At 45.5% G+C, this 24,418-nt stretch overlaps 1 protein-coding gene across 1 annotated transcript in view; it reads right to left on the reverse strand.

Annotated features, from left to right (window-relative positions):
- Positions 1-24,418, reverse strand: part of DTHD1 (death domain containing 1) — a 468,974-nt gene that overhangs the window by 188,581 nt on the left and 255,975 nt on the right. The window contains exon 6 of the mRNA XM_086964002.1: positions 3,868-4,032. Coding sequence (XP_086820128.1) covers positions 3,868-4,032 — 165 coding nt within the window. The remainder of the gene's footprint in view (positions 1-3,867; positions 4,033-24,418) is intronic.

A 24,418-nucleotide genomic window follows, 5' to 3' on the forward strand; every position in this document is an offset into this window, starting at 1 on the left:
ACAGCCATGGTGTACATATGTTGCCTTCTCCGCCACCATTGCCCCATTCATGTCTTTGCACCAGACATGGAGTGTTGGGGAGAACCATGATCCCCAGAAAAGTGCAATATTACATTTAGCGACCTTCATCCCAAGGGTCGCCCAATCCTGTGATGCGTGATTAAGATCAGTGGGTTCCCAAATATTTAACAAACATCTTTTGGGTTCCGGCATAACTGAGATTCCACCTACTTGAGAAATAGTTTGCATCACCGCTGCCCAGTAGGGCCCTATCCGTGGACACCGTTGGCAGCTTTGGATGAAGGTTCTGAATGAAAGGGGTTAGAGGGGGGAACCATCGAGCTTGGAACTTAAGGCGCACCTTTGCCGGCGGATCAGACGCTGACTGAAGCTTAACGCCCATTACGGCATGCTCCGCAAGCTTGAATCTTCAAGCTTGGATTTTCACGTGAACCTAAGAGGCTCCTTGCACAATTGAGGATACGGTTCATCACACCTTATCCTTTAAGTACCCTCCAATAATCCTGTGCCTCAACCAAACTTCGAGTAACTTTACCGCTAATGGAACGTGAAACATCAGTTCGATAAGGCATTGTGGTTAAATGCAAGGCAAATCAATTTTTGTAGTCCTGATGATGATCCCTATTATTTATGAGCTTGGGATCGAAACGTAGTCGAGAAACTGAATAGTGCCACTGTTTCACATTGTATATGACTAAAGTGGTCACTATATAGGTTAGCTTGCTTCATTGTATGACTAGCGCAAGCTCCCAATGCTCAGATTGTTGCCTGTGATCTTTCGTGTTGTGTGCGTAATCTTTGATCGTTCCTTTTTGTCTTAAATTTCGGGTGCAGGATTGCGTCTCGTTGTACTGTTCTTTTTTGCATTGTTAGAAATGTATTTCCATTGCATGTTAAAATTCCTTGCCCGGCTGGGCATGGAAATTCTATAGCACCCATTAAGGTCTATATAGCATTTATTCTTTATCCTTGCTTCTCCTAAGGACCATTGTTCCATAAAATAAAATATAACAACACATCATCGGCATACAGGGAGATGTGACCCTCCCAACCGGCTGCCCAGTGGAGCCCTTGGATCGTCGATTCCCATCTGATCCATGCAGCTAGTGGCTCCAGGACCAGGGCAAACAGCAACAGTGAGAGGGACATCCTTGATGCGTGCCGCCCCCCCCAGAGGGAAATGCTCCGATATGTGGCCGTTTGCTGTTACGTGAGCGAAAGGTTTGGAGTACAGCAAGTGCACCCAGGCATAAAATTTGGGGCCAAAACCAAAATGGTGCAGGACCACGAAGAGAAAGGGCCACTCGACAATATCAAACGCCATTCGGGCGTCTAGGGAGAGAATAACGGCCGATTTTTGGATGAAGGGTATACGCACCATTACCCCATAGAGGCGTCTTAGATTGAGGGCCGTATTCTTACCAGGCATAAAGCCTGATTGGTCTGGGTTTATTAGGGCAGTGAGATAAGGGGTTAATATTGTTGCTAGGAGCTTAGCGAGAATTTTTGCTTCAGCGTTGATCAGCGATATAGGGTCATATCAGGTACATTCTTCAGGAGGTTTACCCGGTTTAGGAATCGCTACTATGGTGTTGATCCCGCGGGAGTTCCTTCACCTCTAGGCTCATGAGATACATATTCAAAAGATGCAGAGCTATAGTAATAGCTGTCTTGTTATAGAGTTCGACGGGTATGCCGTTAGGCCCCACCGCCTTTCCTTCACTTACTACTTTTGGCATTCACAGAACAAACTTACTACTTTTGGTATTCACAGAACTTAGGATTTTGTCTTAAGTTAGTCATAAAACAGACTTCAGACAAAATCCTAACTTAAGTGTGCCTTAAGTTTGTCTTAAGTCTGTCTTAAGTTTGCCTTAAGTTTGTCTTAAGTTTGTCTTAAGACAAACTTAAGACAAAATCCTAACTTCTGTGAATACCAAAAGTAGTAAGTTCATTCTGTGAATACCAAAAGTAGTAAGTGTATTCTGTGAATGCCAAAAGTAGTAAGTGCATTCTGTGAATACCAAAATAGTAGTAAGTTTAGTATTGAGTCTTAAGTTCATTCTGTGAATTGGGCCCGGTGTCCTGGCCTGCTGGTTCAGCCTGCGGTTTAGTGGAGGCGTATTTTTCCAGTTTGGCATGATGCGCTGCTTCTGAGATTTGCCACTCATTTTGGCAGTGAGTGTGTTGAGAGGCTATGTTCCAGTGCTGGAGTGGTAGTCACCGTTGCCCGTCAGTGCGCTGCCCTAGCACACCGGTCTTTCGGGTTTCCCACCCCCGGCACTATGTCTTATCCGTGGGGCACCACTGCTGTATGCATGCTACCAGGATCGGTGGTTGCTGGTGCTGTTGTAAAGTCTAATGGCGAAGGACGGTGTCACCCAGCGCCCGGGTGTCGGTGAGTTAGACACCTCCCCTCCAGGTTGTCAATGGGCCCTTGCGTTAATACTGCACAGTTGATGCAGTCACTGTGGTGAGGGGGGGCTACTCCCTACCTTTTGCGAGCTGGAATCCAACCACCAGGGTTTCCTTTTGGACCGTTGCTGCACGTTGTGAAGGTTTGGGCTTGCTCCACTGCCAGACGGCCCCGGCCTGTTGAGGACACTGCACAGGCTCCAGAGCACTGTGTACACCACAACTGCGATCTTCTGCAGTCACGGATGCTGTATATTCAGTCGCAAATCGCCCCAGACTTTCACTGTGATGCTGCGTCGGAGCCGTGCCGGGCCTCCCTTTTTCAGCCCCAACACAGCGCTCCTCTCTCAATGGGCGCCGGACCCCTGCGCGTGCCATGACCGGCTCTGTGTCAACTTTAATCCCCGGCTCGTCTCACCTGGGTAGGCCACGTTTTCCCGTTCGCCCGCACTGGCTCAGGGAGCCTCCAATCGAGTTCCGACCACTAGTAGTGCAGGCACTGGTTCTTCCGACACCATCCACTGTATGTGGAAGAAGCCTCCGGATCAGTGTGCAGATCTACGGGGAAGGTAGGTGGGTGGTGGAGACTCCCTAGGTTGCGACCTTTTTCTCGGGCTGCTAGCCACGCCCGCCATCGCAAACAAGTTTGATTATTTTTTAATTGATGGATGACTCATCGATTGCAGATTCAACTTTAAAAATAATGTAAATTATCCCAACCTAAGTTTTTGTGTGCATTGAGAATAAAGAATTTTATATGTTAGAACCAGGAGTTGCTATCCGGTTCTTCAACATTTAACATTATGTTCTCTTATGTGCAATCATTGTAAAGGGCAGTAACTTTTAAGGTATGGTGCTGGTCAGCAAAAGCTGAGCTAACAGCAAATAATTACTTTTCACACATCACATAGGGCTAGACGTACTAATCAAATTGCGACCAGTTTTTGCAATCGTTGCTCTATTTGTATGGCATCAAAGACCTGTCTCCTGTACCCCGAAACTAAATAATGTAAAACTGGAACTGTTATAAAAGTAAATGTAAATGTTAACTTATAAAATGCTTGGCTACTTGCAACATACCAGAAGGACATGGATCAGGTATTTCAAAAGGAATTTATATTTGATAACCGTTCTGGAATGAAGAGACACTAAAATATATCAGATCTACAATAGTTGTTGTAAGAGTCACAGTCAATGGCAAATCCAAAACTCTTCTCACTTCTTTTTAAACATATTTACCATTACTCCAGAAAGTGGCTCAAAGGTTATGATCTCACATAGTAATGAGGTAACATTAATGTTTTAATGAAGTGTGAAGATTAATAAATAGAGGCATAAACATACTACTCTGTGAATGGCCTTCTGAATATGGCAAGACATGGTCGCATGTCAATCATTTGGTATACACAATAAGAAATTATTACTTCTCACCTGTCTAAATGTTCATCGAGCTCAAATGATACAATTCCCTTCTGCACGTTTTTGACAACAGTGTCTTCTAGTACGACCCACTGGTCTTCTTTACTTCGGAATCCTAGGAGCTTCAGATGTTCAGTGATGTGGTCGCCGTGCTTTCTGACTGAAGCGCTGACTGCCCTGAAGATAAAATGTTACAAATCAGAAAGAGAACTAACCAAAGGCATCCGTGAAGTAATTCCAAATAATATACATCTACACTTTGCAAAAAAAGAAAACAATGCTAAAAAATATTACTTACTAGGAAAACATTTATTGAATTAATAACTATCAGCAATTAATGTATTAACTCACATTGTATGTAAAATAGGCATTGTTACTTTATGTCTAAGGAATTACAGTAGACCTTGGTAAGGCCAAGTCCAGTTAATGTTTTTGATAATTCATACATATATAATTGTAATTCATCTAAGATTAATCACTGTGCTGATCACATGTTCTGTGGTAGCCGGTAGGAATCGATCACATTAATAATTTTAGCCACAGTGAAATAATTAAATTTGACTCTGGGGGGCATAGTTATGAGAACTTTGCATCGTGCTTGCAACACGCAACTGTCGTATTCTCTTATTATTATATGTCTCTTATGTTAACTCCTATCTGCTCAGCCTGTGTGAATGTTCTGAGTGGAATGTTGGTGTGTGGGCTGAGGGAGGAATGCTTGGATGATTGGAGCAGAGTGACAGTTGGATGGATTGGGCTGAGCAGCTAGCAGGCTGCTCCCGATGCGACTGTTGATGGATACATAGAACTGATGATATACCTGTTGGTGAGGATTTGTACATGTTTATCTACTACTGGAATAAACCTACATTGACTTCATCATCACCTGTGTTGTCCTGATAACTACACATATTTTTGGCGACGAGGATGGGATACGAACCCACGCGTGCAAAGCACAATTACGGACGACTGGAAAAAGCAGAAGAAACATGGTGTTCCAGAAAGGATGTTCAAGAGGCCTCACATGAACCTTACTCTGAAGACATTAAGCTTGAAATGAAACAAAAGAAACTAGTACAAAAACAGCACGCTGTGCAGTCCCACCGGTGTCCATCAGATCGGACAGCCCCCAGACTAGCGTGTTGTACTCTACCTCTAGAGTTAACTTCAACAAGAAGCTCCATGGATGCTGCGCAGAGAGAGCTTTCACACACAGTAAGCCATTTATTTTGCTTCAAGATTGCTGCGCAGAGAGTGACTTGCATGTACATATTAACAAGGGAAAAGCCGTTTTACTTTGCTTATGTATGCCTGACACTTGAAGGCACTAGCCAGTCCTACATACTGGGACTTCCACCGAGTCACGCTTGGAAATCCAAAAAACTGTTTTATATGGAGACTCCCATTGGAATCAGGTGAGAGGATGTCGCAGTGCAGCGCTGGTTTGCTGGCTTTCAGTGTGGGGGAAGAAGACTGCTTGTGCTATGGCAGATGTTGTGTGCAGACAAACGCATGCGATTTCACCAACATGATTCCTATGCACTTTTGAATTGAAATTGTGATCTTCAAGCTGCCTTTTCACTTGTACGGGTAAACATGTTGTGCCCATTTTGGAGTTCTACACTCTATTTCAAGTCTTTTGTTTTCTGGTTTGGAAAGGTGCCTAAAATGTGGTCTCTATCCGTCGTGATGAGAAATTTTTGCTGTTTAAAAATTACTATTAACATGGTTTTCCACTACTCTAACTTGAGCCAAAACAGTTGTGCGGCATTTTGAAATTTAAAAAAACGGCTCGCGCATCCTACCTTTCCTTGTATCAGAGGCTTTCATGACGTCTGAATCCTTAGTTCGTCATCAGTTTTACTAATGGGCATTTTGCAGTAGGAGCGCGCCGTTAGCCATCGGCGTACGTCTCCTGTGTGTGCTCCCATCTTGTGGCTGGATGCCACAGCCACTCAACGTTGTTTCTTATGTGCCCTGAAGTCTTCATTGCCAACTATGTTTGTTTCCCACTACGTGGCACCTTAGAGGAAGATTCGTTGGGAAGATTCATCCAGCTCTAACACGGACTCTTGACACGAAAAAAGGTTTTGTCTCACAGGTCAGACAGGTACTTAGGGGCAGATTTATGAGTTCTGGCGCATCTCTGCAAATCAGCAGGGATGCGCCAGAACTGATGCGTCACTCCTTGCGGCACCACCATGGTGCAAGGAAGGGCAGATGCGTGACGCGAATGTCTGACATAATATCGACAGACAGAATATCAAAATGCAAAAATATCAGAGCAAAAATATCGACAGCAAAAATATCGGAATCCTATCTTCATTAAGGTAAGTACAAAAATATCGAAAAAATAATATCGTAGTACAAAAATATCGGAATCAAAAATATAGTTTTTTTAAATGTATTAATAATAATGTAAAAATAATTTTAAAATACATATAATTTTACAAATATTAAATAAAAATATTAAAACAAAATTAAAACTAATACATATACATTTAAAATAAATAAAACACTTAATAATTTAATGTAATTTTTATTTTTTTCATGTAATTTATTTGATTTAATGTAATATTTTTCTGTTTTTACCCTGTACGCCTGTACCCCAAAAACCCAAAACTGACCCTGAACCCTAAAAAGATCCCTGTACCCCAAAAACCCAAAACTGACCCTGAAACCTAAAAATACCCCTTTACCCAAAAACTGAAAACTGACCCAGAACCCTAAAAATACCCCTTTACTCAAAAACTGAAAACTGACCCTGAACCCTAAAAATACCCCTTCACCCAAAAACTGAAAACGGACCCTGAACCCTAAAAATACCCCTTTACCTATGAACTGAAAACTGACCCTGAACCCTAAAAATACCCCTTTACCCAAAAACTGAAAACTGACCCAGAACCCTAAAAATACCCCTTTACCCAAAAACTGAAAACTGACCCTGAACCCTAAAAATACTCCTTTACCCAAAATGAATTAATATTATTTAATTACCAATTAATTATTAATTAACAATAACAATAAAGTAAATATATTAGCACATTTGCTGTAATTAATTTAATTTAATAATTAATATTATTTTTCCCAATTAATTAATTAAGAATAACAATAAATTATATATAAAAAATTACTATAATTAATGTAATTAAATAATTATTATTAATTAATTACCAACTAATTAATAATTATAAATATGTACAAAATTATATTAATTAATTAACTAATTAATGGAAATTAATTACCAATTAATTATTAATTAACAATAACAATAAAGTAAATATATTAGCACATTTGCTGTAATTAATTTAATTTAATAATTAATATTATTTTTTCCTATTAATTAATTAAGAATAACAATAAATTATATATTAAAAAATTACTATAATTAATGTAATTAAATAATTAATATTAATTAATTACCGACTAATTAATAATTATAAATATGTACAAAATTATATTAATTAATTAACTAATTAATAGAAATGAATTACCAATTAATTATTAATTAAATATGTACAAACATATATCAATTAATTAATTATTTTTAAATTACTTCCCACCCTATTCCCCTATAAACCCATAACCCGCTACAGAATATATTCATCAATTAATCAATTAATTTAAAATAATTAAAAATTATTTCTCAATTAATTAATTAATAATTCCTACTAATTAATAATTAATTTAACATAATTAAATTACTTCCCACCCTATTCCCCTATAAACCCACAACCCGCTAGAGTAGTAAAAGACAATATTTAATTAAATTACATTAAAAATAAATAATAAAACATAATAAATACAATATAATATACACTAAATGTATTTAAAAATTGATATTAGTAACATCGAAGTTATTAATTTCGATATTATTGACATCGATATTTACAACTTCGATATTACTGATATCATACTAATATCGATATTAAGACTGTCGATATTACTTACCTTCGATATTTTGTCCCATCGATATTTAAACTTCGATATTTTTGTATATCGATATTTAAAAATCGATATTTTGTCTGTGTACCGCGTGACGCATCTTGTGGTCTACGGGCGGCGCATTGCTGGAGTAGCGTCGCAAGTGCGACGCAACTCCTGCAATGTACAGAGGCCACCCATACATGCTTCAAGCAGGCGTAAGGATTTGACGCAGCAACCTCGTAAAACTGACTCAGTGAAATCTTGTAGATTTCACTGCGTCAGTTTTACGGGGCTTTCCTACGAGGGAACGCCCACCCTGCGACAGAACGCCCACATGAAACCTGACGCAGGTTTCTTGTGGCGCAGGGCTTTATAACGTGACGCATCTGCCTAGATGCGTCACGTTGTAAATAGGTCGCAGGGATGCGCCACGTTTCCGCGCCGTTGCGTCACGCAACGGCGGCATAAACATGGCACAAGTCCGTCATAAATCTGCCCCCTAATTTTGATGTAGTTGGTGCACATTGGAGCGCATGTCTATCGTTGTTAGAAACTTTAATGAACAGCATTTGTGCATTGTCGGGCGGAATTTCACACAAGCCTTATATGGAATCTGATACATCAAGATATTTCCTGTAATTTGTAAAACATTCTTGTAACGTTTATCGAAGCACTTCTCACGAGGGTGAAATCTTATTTTCAATGTGCTGTACAATGCTGCCATCTAGTGGCTTTTTATCACATATCAGTTTTCAGTGTTTCAGTCGAAATATTTACTGTTCAGTATTTAGGAAGCATTATTGAATATTTTATGTCAATTATAGCTTTACAGTTTACAGTTTTGTCTCATTTCAAGTACAGTTTACAGTATTACAGTTATACAGTTATACATATTACGTTTTTCCTTATATTAGGGAAATGAAGTTTTCTTTGCAGCATTTTGATGAAATGTACATGGACCCTACACAGGGGGGACCCTTACATAGGGTGAGTGTTCCCTTACAAGAGGGTTGGCCCTACATCAGAGTAAGGTTTTGGGATATTTATGCTAAATTTTACGCTTAATTACATTTTTACCCTTACGTGAGGGTGGTCTTTTTGACTAGTTGCAGGGGTGGGTCCCTGCGTGCATGAGACTCATTGCGCCGCACGATTTTTCTTGTTGGTTTTACACTGTTGGCCTCCCCCTGTTGGAGAGCTCGCACATTTCTTTGTACATGTTGTCCCTTAGGTGATAGTGGGGTAGGGCATAGGGTGAAAGTCCCTATGTTCTCAAGACGTCTTGTGTTTTTATTACACATTTTTTTTTTATGATCACTAGTTGGCCCTTTTGGTTTACGGGGGCAGGACGTTGGGTACAAGTCCCTCATGTCCACATCCACATATTTGTTGTCCCCTGTTTAGGGTGGGGGCAGGACATTGGGTTGTAGTACCTCTTGTCCACATTTATTTACATGTTGTCTCCTATTTATTTTGGGGGCAGGACATTGGGTTATAGTCCCTCTTGTCCACATTTATTTACATGTTGTCTCCTATTTTTTGGGGGGGCAGGACATTGGGTTATAGTCCCTCTTGACCACAGTCACATTCATGTTGTCCCCTGTTCAGGGTGGGGGCAGGAATTTGGGTAGACAGTCCCTCTTTCCACACTTCTACGTGGAGTTTCCCTACATGGGCTTATATACATTTTGTCATCAATTTATTGCCTTTATTAAGAGAGGGAGATGGGTATTTTGTATTATATATTTACCTTTTTTCCTTCTCTTTTTATACTGCGTAGTCTCTACCCCTCTCGTGATGTTATTTATATCATCCCTGGGTTACTGACTGCGTTACTTATCTTTTGCTGTTGCGTCTACAGTCTTAAGATGTTTGCTATTCTATTTGTATTATACATTTATGCTTGTAGTTTTAAGACGTTCTTAATATTTGTCTTATCTTGTATTTTTAGGTCTATAGTTTCGAGATGTTCAGTTTCGTCTTTCATTTATAAGGAAAGAGATATGTAGCTTTCACTTATTACTATATGTCTCTTATGTTAACTTGTCCCTATCTGCTCAGCCTGTGTGAATGTTCTGAGTGGAATGTTGGTGTGTGGGTTGAGTGAGGAATGCTTGGATGACTGGAGCAGACTGACAGTTGGATGGATGGGGCTGAGCAGCTAGCAGGCTGCTCCCGGTGGGACTGTTGATGGATACATAGATCTGATGATATACCTGTTGGTGAGGATTTGTACATGTTTATATACTACTGGAATAAACCTACATTGACTTCATCATCACCTGTGTTGTCCTGATTACTACAGCAAAGCTATACATGCATGATGCAAACCTCTAAGTCAGATTTATGAAGCCATGCATAGCCACTTTGCGTGGCTTTGAATGGCTTAAAAATACTGGAGTAAGGCAACGTAGTGCAATTCACTACATTGCCTAAATCTGCGCAAGGGAGGCATTCCATCGGCATAGCAGTGTGTATTCCGCCGTAACTCCCATTGTTTTTGATGCATTCCAAAATTGTGCAAGTGCAAGGGGATGTGTTGTATTGGATAAATACTGAACATTCCTGCCCTTTTCCTGTGATGCAGAGCAGTGCAGCAAGTCACCTTGCTGCACTGCCCTATGTCACAGAGGTCATAAATATGGCACTGGGAATTTAGTATTGAACAGTTCAAAACTCTTTATTCCATTAATAACAAAACACTAAATCAAAAAACTGAAATACTTTTCAAAACGTCTCCTTTCTTTTGATTGCACAATTCATTCAGTGTGTAATCCCCATGGAGGTAGTCGCCAGAAAAATCACACTTGTGGGGAGTCCATAGAATTCCTTTGTTCTTTAGATTTTTACAAATGACTCCTCCTGCAGATATTGTTGATGTGTTTCAGTCGAATTATATTCACAGGCCTCTTCAGTACCAGGAAGACTAAAGTACGAGGTACCTTAAATTGACAGTCTAGTACAAATGCGGGCATGCACATCACCGGGGCACAAACTCTGTTGTAAGAAACTCCTGCATGTTAGTACTGTGGGGAAAGAAAGCTCACTCTTCTTGAAAGGAACGGTGGCTGTTGCAGGCATGCACCACTTGTTCCATGAAGTCCTGGGGTATTGAATAAAATAACCTGTCTCCGCCTTGAGGGAGACAATCGCTGCCAGGGGCATGAAGACGGTGTTACATGCTGGCAGCTGCGGACGATAGTGGGAGTACCTGCTGGGCTGTGACGTGGGGTGGGGGAGGTGCAGGGTGGGGGGTAGTAATGTATGGAATACGGACCTTAACAGGTAAGTAATCATATAAATAAATGAAACGAATTTCGTTGCACACACTGCATCACCAAATGCGATGCAGTGCGCACAACGAAATTCGTTTTATTTATTTATATTTTTTCTTACCTGTTAAGGTCCGTAATCCATACATTACTACCCCCGCGCTGCCACTCACACTCCCCAGGTCACCGCCCGGCAGGTACTCCCACTATCGGCCGCGGCTGCATGCTGGGCCGGGGCGATAGCAAATTGAATTATTTCATTGTGGATAAAGTTGTGAATGTAGAGGATACCATGGTTTTTTTTTATGTTTGCAGCACAGGTACTGTCGAATTATTTTGGTGCACCGCTATATGATTTGAAATCACATGTTCTGTGCCAGAATATATGACCAGAGTGCCTAGGCTTTTGGCTGTTGCAAAATAGCCTATCCTTTCAATAATGTAATTTAATTGTGCCAAGAATGCACAAGTTATGTCTTAGTTACATATTAAGAAGTCAGCAGCCTTGCAGAGGTGAATTATTTGCTTTTCCCTAAAACCATATTGTTAGTTCTTGATAAAGTCTCCCACACATTTTGCCTTCACTTCTCCTATTTTACTAAATTCATTTTTGTTGGGGCTTAGGACCCAGTGCGCTTTACCACCGCTAACCAGTGCTAAAGTGTTTGTTCTCTCACCTGTAAACATTGTAAAATTAGCTTACACCCTATTGGCACATTTAATTTACATACAAGTCCCTAGTAAAGTTGTACTACATGTACCTAGAGCCTGTAAATGAATGGCTACCAGTGGGCCAGCAGCACCTAATGCTGCCCAGTAAAGTAGTTTTTTTTAAACATGTCTTGGGTCTTCCATTGCTGCCTGTATGCAGTTTTTTTAAATTGTCAATTTGACTTGGCAAAATAAAACTTTTAGCAAGCCTAAAACTCCCTTTTAAGTACAAATACATTACCACTTGGACAGGACCTAAACAGCTGATAGGGCAAGGTGCAGTGAAATTGGAATGCTGGACATGTACTTTTAACTTTTACATGTCCTAGTAGTGAAACACTATTACATTTGTTTTTCACCAGTACAATGCCAACCTCTTCCATTGGATAACATTGGGTTACCTCATTACATGTAATAAGTGATAATGTGTGTTTGGCACCAAGTAGGAATGTCATGTTTGGTGACTGATGAATTGTAATTTAAATCCCTCTTTAACCCGTTCAGTGCTGCGAACGTCCAACGGTCATCGCGTGCACTACCTCGCTAGTGCTGCGCACGACCGTTGGACGTCCGGATCCCGTTAGCGCAATCGAACGTCCGCACTGGGGCGGAATTTGCGGCGTGCTTAACGGGTTAACGATAAAGTCAGATTTCAAGTCACAATTTTGAAAATGGCACTATAGGCAATTTTTTTTTTCTTTTTTTATTAAACATGTGATATAAAACAATGGAGACATGTATATTTACAAATGAATTTGTATTGATAAATCAATTCGTTGTCTTTGATGACTGCTGTTAAATCTTACTCAATAAGCATACACACAACGTTTTTTTGAATTGATCACGTTTTGAAAGTTAGTATTTTATTATCCTAACCAGTTGATGCCTGCAGTTTGTTCCTGGGTTACATGACTAGGTGTAGTTAGCAGCAGGTCTTTGTGTATTCCTCCCAGCCAGTCACATAATAGAGGTTCTGGGTGTTGGCAGAATCGGTCATCCTGACTAGATGAGAGGGGCTGAGCTGTCACCTGTCACATATGCACTTCAGAGACACTGCCCCTGCTCACACATAAAGGACATCAAACTAGTCTACTGTGTATGCAGACAGACTGGGACCAGGACAGGGGGCAGAAAATTCCAGAAACCTCTTTAGGTGGAAGACACAAGATGTTTCTTCGACTTCAAAGTGTGCCCCAGGTATAAAAAGGGGGACTCTAAGACCCACTCTTTAGTGCACCCCTGGACCTGTGATAATACAGAAAAAGGGCTGCCCTGCTACCAGAGGACTTCCCTGCTGCATGAGTCCTGCCCTGCTGATTGTGAAGAAAGACTGGACCTGCACCCTTCATCCCAAGCTGAAGTGACTCCAAGGTTCAGCTGACTGATCTACTGTGCTGAGCTACAAGGACACAAAAAGCCTTGGAGTTCTCCCTGCATCTGCCCAGTTGAAATGCATCACTGACCCTATCTGGACCTGCAATGGAACCTGTCTGAGCCCTGCTAGGCTCTGCTGGAGTAAATTCCTGTTCCCCAAGAGGAGCCTCCTAGGTCCAGGACCCTTGGTATGCATCTGTTGTGCTCATCCTAAAAGAAAAATAGAAATCCTGAAGTTGTGGGCTCTTCATGACCATGGACGGGTCCATTTGTGCAGAGATCTTGCGGTTCATTCTGACTGCCAACATGAGGCTCTGGTGAAACCGACTCTTTGTGTGACAGTGACTGCTAGCAATGACAGTCAAAGTGAGATCTGCACTTCATGCTACAGCATTGACAGCCCACGGTGACCCTCCAGTGTGAAGCTCCAGCAGTGATCATCCACATTTCCCAACAGGATCTTCGTGCTGTAGCGATGACTGTTCAAAACAGCCAGCCTGCTCTATGTGCTACAGCGACCACCATCCACAATACTCTCCCTGCTCCTCGAAGCCTCCTCCACTACAAACCTAACCCTTCATGCTGGACTTAATAACCTACATGTTTCAAGGGAACTAACCTGGCCCCTGTAACTGGCAACTTCTCCATCGTGGTCAGCTTGAATGTTATGCTTTTAGGCACTATACTTCCCTTAAATATTTGAAATTGCATACATCCAGTTCTACTGATTGAATTGTTGTCATTTTGGTATCAAATAATTGATTACATTTTACTCTATTCCTCATAATTGGTGTGGGATTTTCCTTGTATTACATTTTCACTTTATTACTGTTCGTGTGCTGCCTAAATACTGTACACATTGCCTCTAAGTTAAGCCTGACTGCTTTTGTGCCAAGCTACCTGAGGGCTAAGCACTGGTTAATTTAGTGTCTATTATGGTTCATTCTCCTAAGAATTGTTTCTGTTGCATGAGAAGGGTTCACATACTCCTCAATCAACAATCAAATTTCTCACTGTTCTCGTGTATGGCATTGTTATAAAGTCCATGAGATTCTACACGTGAGACGCATGTTCCTAAAATATTACTGTCAACTATAGTGGAGAAGCATGACAAACTGTAGGTTGGAAGGTATGATTTCAAGGACTCTGAAAAGAAAAACTAGGCCTCAGTGAAATGTTTATTAACATTGAGTAATGGGCCCATTTCTTAATCATAGTCCTTATGTTTGAAGGGTTACTAAAGTAGTACATCTAAAGATCAACTCAAAAACACACAAACCATGAAATACCTGACTCATGATTTCAATAACCAACTTTCCCCTCTTATAAAAATGGAATCTTCACACACAGCAGCAATGGTGATACTTCCCTATGCTACAATTATTGGCTACCAGCAGTGGTAGCCAGTGACCTTTAAAAGTGCTGGGGCATACTCCTGAGCTCAAATTCCAAGGAGCGAGAAGGGCGTCTACTCAGAAGATTCAGGGGGTTGCTCACACTGACATGCATTCAGTCTTACTCTCTCGCTCATTCTAACACAGTCTCATTCGCGTACTAATTCAAAGTTGCACTCACTTTTACTTACTCTTACTCATTCAGTCTCACTCACACAGCCTCACTCTTTCTCATTCTGAGCCACTCAGTCTCACTCATTCTCACAAGGAGGGTCATTAGTATGGCGGGCGGATTGCCACCGCCCGTATGGCGGTGCCAATTCGCCTGCCATCAACCACCGCCCGCTTACAAATTTCCCCTCCACATTACCATGGCGGGGGGGGGGGGACATCGACAGATGGAAACCAAAACTGTCCTGAACCAATAAAAAGTGTTATTTTTAGGTCACATGACCCGACGCGCTTACGCTACGTGCCCCGGGGCGCCGCCCGGGGCGCGCCCTGGGGCGCATCGCGTAAGCGCGTCAGATGCTTACGTTGCGCGATCGTATTTGCTCGAGTGCTTCCGGGTGCGCTTACGCCGTGCGTATCACGTGGACGCAGCTACGCGATACGTCACGATGATGTTTTTGTTCGCGGCAATAGCGCTAACGGGACGCTCACCGGTGCGTGCCCTGGGGCGCGCTGGAAAAGTGCGCTTTCCGGTGGGCACACAGGGGCGCGCACCGGGAGCGCACCAGGGCAAAAAAAGAAAATATGAAAAAAAAGTATTATATAAATGTACAACATAGGATTCATTATAAAAAATATTACATTTCATAGGTTTGAGGCCCTATATATAGTTAGGAATTAGCATTTAAAAAACCTATGAAATTCACTGAAAAAACCATAGGTTTCACACCAGTTATAGTTAGCTGGAAATTTTACTGACATAAAACCATTGAAATTCCCACGTTATAGTTAGTTGGACTCACTATAACTTGCGCGCCTGCAATGCACTGCTAATGACGTCAGATATTACATCACTCATGACAGGGTCAGTGACATCACTCATGACATCACTGATGACACCATCCTTGTGACAGACTGACAGACCTCCTTTCAGTGTAATGTAACCCTTGAAACACATATTCAAAAATAGAAACTAAAATTTTCAAAAAAATGGAGATACTCATTCCAGATACAACAACCAATTCAGTAATTCCACCATCTATATACACATCCACTCATTCAGCAACAGTTCTATATAGTCACTCATACATATACTCACTCATCATATGTAGTGATACACATATACATCCTGTTACACACCGACAGTCATCCAAAAGTTACTCACACACATACTCACACATGCAAATAAACTATTGAACATCCATTTCTTTGCATATACAAGTATACGCAGACTAGCACAATACTTCTAAGGAAACTTACACATACTTACTCTCATAAACAATCACTTAAAGAAACACATACTTATTTAAACAGGAACTCATACAATCTCTTACTCTCACATATACTTACTAATATACATCAATATTCACATATACTAGATTAAAACATATGTCGTTACTAAAAAAAGACACTAGTCAGACAGTCATTCAATCACTAACACACACATATACACACTCATCCACCCTTACAATCCTACACATATGGTGTCTTCAAAACACATACAAACAGTGAGTCAGTCACCAACCCATGCAGCCACTTATACACAAAGTGAAACACTGATACATATACTTCAATATTTAAAAGTTACTTGCTAATATATGTATTCACTAAGATACACTTAATAAGCCAGTTAACCAATCAATTTTTAAAAAAAATCTATTTAGATACTTATTTAAACATTTATTCTTCCATCGACCTTTACATATACAAAACATATTTATTTTCAGAAAGACACACATTCACTGGATGGTGTCATCAGTGATGTCATGAGTGATGTCAATGACCATGTCAATGACCATGTCATGAGTGATTTTTTTTTTATATATATTTTTATTGTAGGAATTAGCCAAAATGACATGCCAGCCCAAAGACACATCACATGTATCAATTAAAAGAAAGAGACCCGGATAGGGGAATACCCCATTTACACAGCCATTCAGCCCACATCCCGGAGGCTGGGCGGCGTTTGCTTTGAACCAACGTATGAGGGTCTTGCGGTCTTCTGGTGTCGACCCAAATAATTGAACGGTCTTCTGCTTTTCTAAACAACTTGAAAACACCCCATTCCTCCCACCCGACCCAACCCCCCAGAGGACCAAGGGCCAAACGTACGGTATGAAAAACGGCAATGTCAGTGAGAGCTTACTCCGCTTCCCTCTACCTCTATCCACCACCCCCCTCCCTCCCATCCCACCATCGGTGCGCTGTGTGTGTGTTGAGAGCTTGTGGTAGGAAACCTTTTCCTTCTATATAGAAGATCGTTTTGAAACATTTCTACAGGGACGGAGGCTGTTCACCGTCATCACTATCGGATTCGCTGGAAGTGCTGTAATCACGCAAGGCCTGCACCAACGTCTCCCACTCCTGTGCTGTCTCTAAAGCCTTCTCATTCTGCTGCCGCCTCGCCAGTTGATACCTCAGGGTGCGCTCCCCCATAGCCCATTTTAGAAGTTCATTGTGCCATTTAGTGCCTGTTGGACCAACCCGCGCTTTCCAATGCCTAGTTATCTCCAGCTTTGCCAGAATGAGCCCCAGGTCAATGAATTTACTGGAGAGTTTGTTTTTAGGAGTGTGAGGGAACCAATGCAGGATCCCTACCGCAGCGTCAAATACCAGGGCCCTCCCAGTGACCCCATTAAGGGTGTCTCCTATCAGCAACCAGTTTGAGGACAACACAGGGCAGGATTACAACATGTGTATGAGGTCAGCCGCAGGCGTCCGGCATCTGGGGCAGGCTGCCGTGTCCGAGGCAAAGTATTTCTGAATTTTCTCCGGGGTCAAGTAGGCCCGATGAAGTATGTAAAAGTGAACCAACTGAAACCGGGCATGACGCGTCCCCTTCCAGGATCGGCGCATCAGCTGTGCCCACGTAGTCTCTGGTATGTCTTTCCCAATGTCAGCCTCCCATCGAGTCCTGAGTGTATCTACCGGGGGTAGCCCCTCGTTGATCATTCTGGAATACAAGCACGTTACTGCTTTGACCGTCCCCGACGACATCATAACATATTGGCACGCCACTGACGTCGGTGGTTCCTCGAGGCCCTTCTGCCAGTGCGTCTGGATCGCCCTCGTGACCGCCGCGTGAAGCAGGAAATCACCCTGGGGTATGTCAAAGCGGCCCAGAATCTCCTGAAAGGGCAACAACACTCCATCCTCATAGAGGTCGCCCACCAGTTGTAGCCCTGCATCTTCCCAATGCCTTAATCGCGACCAGTCGCCACCGTGTAGCAAGGCAGTGAGCATCCCCAGTGGGATCTCCAGAGCATACGGGCGTTTCAGCTCCGCCCGGCCATGTTCCAGCACAACCGTATGATGCGTTCTTCGTGCGTGAGGTCCCTCAAGGCTAATTGTTGTTGTAGTGCGATGTAGGATATGACATGTCTGGGCATACCACGTCCCCTCTTCTCCTCCGGGCCTCGAAACTCCCGCGCTACCTCCTGGGTATAAGTCTGCAACTGGGCAGCCAAATAGTACTTTTCAAAGTCGGGCACCGCCAGCCCCCCCTCCGATTTCGGCCTCATCAGGGTCTTAAGCGCCACCCTGCGGCGGCCTGATCCCCAGAGGAACGCCACGAGCATGGAATTCAAGGACCGGAAGGTGGCCGACGGGACCCAGACCGGGAGCGTCCTAAAGTAATATAGCAACCGAGGAAGCGCCACCATTTTCAGCAGTGCAATGCGTCCTGCCACCGATAGCGGCAGGGTGGCCCAAAAGCCCATACTGCCCCTCAGTGCTCGAACACAATGGGCGATATTGCCGTCGAGGATATCGGTAGGGTCATGATACACGTACACCCCTAGATATTTGAGGCAGCTGGGCTCCCATCTAATCACCCTGGTTGTGTCAGGTCGGGGCTCCCCCCTTCGAACCGGGAACAAGCAGGTTTTGGCCCAGTTCACTCTAAGGCCAGAGAGCTCCCCGAAGGTCGTAAGTGCTGTATCAGCCCCGGCCAGGACTTCGTCTGAATCCTCAAGGAAGAGCAGCAGGTCATCGGCATAGAGAGAGATGTGTTGTTGCCCCGTCGAGGTCCGCAACCCCCTGAAGTAGGCCCCAGTTCGAATCGACAGCGCCAGAGGTTCTACCGCGAGCGCAAAGAGCAGGGGGGATAACAAGCATCCCTGCCTCGTGCCCCGTTCCACTGGGTATTGTTGGGAAATTAGTGGGCCCGATCTCATTCTGGCCATCGCCAAAGCATATAGCACCGTGGTCCATCGGAGAAACCCCTCCCCCAGACCGAAGTGTACAAGCACTCTACGGAGGTACTCCCACTCCAAACTGTCGAAAGCCTTTTCAAGGTCAATCAAGAGGATTAAGGGGCACGGGGCCTCAACATGGGATTCCTCTAGTAGGCAGAATAGGCGGCGGATATTCATTGTCGTGTTACGTTTGGGGATGAATCCCTCCTGATTGTTATGCACCAAGGAGCTCATGTGGCCCAACAATATCGATGCTAGTATGCTGCTCAAAATTTTGTAGTCAACCGTAAGCATTGAAGGTGGTCGGTAAGATGCCGGGTCATTGTCCTCCCTGCCAGGCTTGAGTAGGGGGACTACCAGGGCCTCGCACATCGAGCCGGGGAGGCGTCCCAGGCGCTTCGCTTCCCTATATACCACCAATAACCGGGGGGCCAGGAGGTCCGCGTAGGTGGAGTAAAACTCCACCTGGAGTCAGTCTAGGCCTGGAGTCTTGTTTCTCGCCATCCCCTTTATGGCGCTGCGGATTTCCTCCAGCTCCACGTCTCTCCCCAAGTCTTTTGCCTGTTCAGGCTCTAGAGCGGGGATCGATAGACCCTGCAAGTATTCATCAATCTGGGCAGTGTCCTGCGTTAGTCTACTGCGGTATAACCTTTCATAGTAACGCAGATAGCAATCAAGGATCTCGGGCTGAGTGCATACCTCGTTGCCCTCCGCGGTACGCATGGCCATCGTAGCGGTAGTACGCCTCGTGGGGTTGGCCAGCCAAGCCAGGAGCGCTCCTGATTTATCCCCCTCCGCTAGTGACCTAGTCAAGTAGGCCTTATAGTCGAAGCTACGCAGTTGTTCAACCTCCGCAGCTACCGCTTCCCTCGCTGCCGAGGCTTGCTCCTGAAGTTCCGGGTGGCCGGGGCGAAGAAGCTCCATCTCGCGGAGTCTCCGGTCAGCGTTAGCCAGGTCATCCAGAATGACCCGCCTCATTCCAACCTTCTTTGTTATGCAATATCCCCTAACCACCACTTTAAATGCATCCCACTCCGTGGCCCTAGTCCCAGCCGTGCCCTCGTTCTCCGCGAAGTACTCAGTGATTTTATCTTCCAGATCCGTCTTAAACACCGGATCTTCCAATATCTCGGGGCGCAGCTTCCAAGTGGGCACACTAGGGGCACCCGGAAACCATCGAAAATCTGCTAGTAGGGGATTGTGATCGGAGATGATCCTCGTCAGGTCATCAGACCTCACGGTCACAGATATTAGGTCCACTGATCCCAGCAGCCCGTCCAGCCGCACATGCAGCTCATGCATGCCCGAGAAGTGGGAGTATTCCCGGGTGCGCGGGTGTTGTGCTCACCAAATGTCCGTCAGTCCCCATTGAGCCTGCCACTCCCTCATACCTTTGGCCACTCGACGGACTGGCGAGTCCGGGAGGGGGGGATGTGATCGGTCGAGATCAACGTCCACCACAGAATTAAAGTCTCCTCCTATCAGGAGGGATCCTGATAGGTAATGGGCCAGGGAGCCCAACGGCGCGGTCAGGAAGGCGAGTTGGTCCACGTTAGGCGCGTAAACGCAGCAAATGTTCAGAGCTCTGCCCTCCAGTGTACCGGAAATTGCCACGAATCGCCCCTCCGGTTCCACCACGGATTTAGTAACCTGCAGGGGTACCCCGGCCCGCACCCAGATCAACACGCCTCTCGCATAAGCTGAATATGTGGTGCAGTGTACCTGCCCCCTTCACCTACTCTGCAGCACCAATCCTTCCGACTTAGTAAGGTGTGTCTCCTGTAGCAGCGCAATCTGTACCCCTCTGCGCACTAGGTAAGCGTGGATCTTATGGCGTCTGGACATGGTGTGAAGGCCTCGCACATTCCAAGTGATACATTTCAAATTTGATAAATCAGCCATTGTCCCATAGTGTCTCATCTAGTTTCCCCAAGCAATGCTCAAGTACGATCAAACTCACTGTTAGCCCCACACCAATGGCGGTCTCCCCCCCCAACAACAGCAGAACTCCCCCCAACCCCTTACTCCCCTCCACCCTCCCCAGAACAGGTCCCAAATAGTTCCATCTAGTTCCCATCCAAACCTTACCCTTAGAAACCCCCCCCAACTGACCTGACGGTAGCCACCGCACGTGTGCCTTAAGGGCTGAGTGGGGGTCGAGCGTCGATAGGGGGCACCGCGTCTCAAAGCTGCTGAGACTTGACCGAGCTCCAGGTCATGGAGGTCGGGAAGAAGGTGCGACCCCACCCCACCCGATAATCAATGGCCCAGCAGCTCCCGCCAGGGTCTCCCCCCTCCCACCATTTCCCCTCTCCCAACTGGAACCAGCTCACCCAAGTTCATCCTTGTCCATCTAGTAGGCCCTCCGCCGAATTGGGGGTAATCACAGGTAAGTTCACACTGTCAGACTCAGAGTCCTCTGTGTCCGATTGGCCTCCACCCCCGCCAGGTTCCGAGTCTTCTGTGATGGGTCCGCCTTGGGAGCCAGACATATTGGAAACCATCTCCAGCACCTCTCGCCGCTCCGCTGCAGGCTCCACCGTCGAGGGTCTGCCCGATCTACCAAGGCGACTCCGGATTCTCTTAGACCTCCGCTGACGTCCAGTTTCCGATGTGGATTGGAAGGAGGAACCAAAGCCATCTTTGCCAGCTCTGTATAGTTTCACCGGAAACAGCAGGGAGTACTGAATGCTCTCACTCTGCAATTCCCGTTTGATCGCCAGGAAGGAGGCCCGCTTTCGCAGGGTTTCGTAGGTATAGACCGGAAAAATGTTCACTGGACTGTTCGCCACCTGGTATGGTCCATTTAGCCTGGCGGCGTTGAGAAGGAGATCTCTGTCACGGAAATGCAGTAGCCGTGCCACCACCGGGCGTGGGGGTCGGCCCTGTTGTGGAGGTTAGGCCGGCACCCTGTGTGCCCGCTCCAAGGTGTAGAAAGAGGAGAGCCCCTCAGGCGCCACCACAGTCCGGAGCCAGTCCTCTAGGTAGGCCACCATGTCGCCATTTTCAATCTTCTCCGGTAGGCCCACCACGCGGATGTTATTCCTCCTGTTATGCCCTTCCGCATCCTCCGCTCGTCTCTCCAGGTCCCCAGTACGGGATAAGGCATCTTTCATGGCAGCGGCCAGGGTCTTTTGTGCAGGTTCCAACATTCCCCCCGAGCTCTCCACTTCTTTGACTCTGTCTGAGAGCTTACCATGATCCGCTCCTAGCAGGCCCAGACTCGTCGCAACCTGAGCAATGTCTTGTTGTAGGGCCGATCGTGTGTCTGCGATCGCCTCCAAGATCCTAATGAATTGTTGCTGTAGATGAGGGCCCCCCGATTTTTCCAGGTCCAGCCGGTCGTCTTTGTCAGGAGCCTCCATGTCTGAGACGGCCTGAGTGCCACCTTTAGCACCCTTTGGCTTCCCCATGATGGCCGTGTCCTCCAGTGGGGAGTCTAACAGGTGTCCAGCCGGGAAGGGGGTCCAGCAAAGTGTCTCTAAGTACTGGCTGTGGGTCTGTGACGCCGTAGGCCGTCAACCCAACCCAGCGCAATGGTGCGAGGTTCCCCCACCAATCGGCCGTCCAGTGTTTAGCAGCGGCCTCGTCTCCAGGAGCAAGCAGAGGGGGGAAAGAGGGAGCAATCGCCGCCGGGCAATAGTGCCCCGCCGGGTTCGGGCCAGGCCTCCGTCCTCAACCACCGATCTCGCCGTAACCCCGGCAGTCCATCCAAGTGTTGTTCAGCCGCTCGCTGTGTCCCTCAGGTCCCGGGGGGTGGGGGTCCGGACTTCTCCCAATACAATGGTGCCGAGCACGCCCGCCGCTAGCCTCAGGATCAAGACTGAGAAGGTCCGCTCCGCTCCAGGCAGCTCGGCGCGTCCAGTCACGCCCTCCGGCACTCAGGGCATCCGCAGTGTCGACGGGGCGATCAGCGTTCTCGGCGGAAGCCTTCCAGGAGGGTCCCCGGTGTTCACAGCCACCCAGGCAGTCGGTCGCAACGCCGCTCCTTCAAAGGGGAAAGTATAGGGAAGATGGGTCTGGAGACGGCGGCCTCCCCAGTTCCGTGGCTCTCTCCGGGCCTACAGAGACGGAGCGGGCGCCATCTTGAGCTCTGCTCCGCTCACCTCGCAGCTTCGCATTCTCCCTCGGCCAGTTGTTTTTTGGGTCCCCTCAGGCATCCCCCGTGTCGGCCCCCACGGCGCTCTTCGGTTTGGGGGGTCGGGCGCCTGAATCCCTCGAAAATAAGGATAATTGCGGGCTCGGTCTCGGAGCCGAGCGTTCAGGCGACCACCGCCATCGGCGCTCAAGCCACGTCCCCGACCATGTCATGAGTGATGTAATATGTGACGTCATCAGCAGTGCATTGCATGCGTGCAAGTTATAGTGAGTCCAACTAACTATAACGTGGGAATTTCAATGGTTTTATGTCAGTAAAATTTCCAGCTAACTATAACTGGTGTGAAACCTATGTTTTTTTCAGTGAATATATATATATATATATATTCATTGAAAAAACCATAGGTTTCACACCAGTTATAGTTAGCTGGAAATTTTACTTGCATAAAACCACTGACCTTGATATCTTGCAGACCTGGCTCCTAGCTAGATTAAATGAGCTGGCCCCTTTATTGCCACCTAGATCTGATACTAAACGGATCTCAGCCCCTTGGTTTACGGTGGAGCTGGCCCACTCCCGTAGACAATGTAAAATCGCTGCACGAGCATGGAGAGCCCAATATGATGCTGAGGCAAAACGGACTTATAAATCCATGATGAAATCCTATCATGATCTAATCCTACAGGGAAAGAAGTGCTACTATGCTAAAAAAAATTGAGGAAGCAGCAAACTCCTGCAAGGAGATCTTTTCGATTGTACGAGAATTCACTACCCCGCGTTCGATTGTAGCACAGGAAGTTCGGGCTGAGAGCTGGGCTGGTATCATTGCTAATTTTTTTACTACCAAAATTAGGCAGATACAGGACTCCTTTCCTCCGAGACCGATAGCTGATCCTTTGACCCCGCCAAATGAGATAGCTCACCTGCCTACCTCTGGCCCTGTCCTGCTGGACTTCCCGCCTCTTACGATAACCTCATCTTTAGCACTGATGAGGAATCTTAAATCTGGCTCACCATGCGATCCCTGCCCGGCGAAATTTCTGGCTAGAATGGCAGATGTTGTCAATCCTATAGCCAATCCGATTCTTAATCTTTCCCTGAGTCAGGGAGTCCTGCCACGCTCCTGGAAACAGGCCATGGTTATTCCTCTCCTTAAAAAGCCCAACCTTGCCCCAGAAGCCCCGTCCAACTATAGACCGATTTCGCTCCTTCCAGCACTTACTAAAATCTTGGAGAAACATGTCCACAGCATGCTCTCCAACTTCCTGGAGTCGAATGAGCTTCTTCATGCATCTCAATCGGGCTTTAGATCCAACCTAAGAACCGAGACGGCGCTTCTGGAAGTCTCAGAGATTGTGAAGGAGGTGCTGGATACCGGAGGCAGGGTGATGTTAGTTATGTTAGATTTGTCGGCGGCTT

This window comes from Lissotriton vulgaris, chromosome 3_2 (assembly GCF_964263255.1).
Source record: "Lissotriton vulgaris chromosome 3_2, aLisVul1.2, whole genome shotgun sequence".
Lineage (NCBI taxonomy): Eukaryota > Metazoa > Chordata > Amphibia > Caudata > Salamandridae > Lissotriton > Lissotriton vulgaris.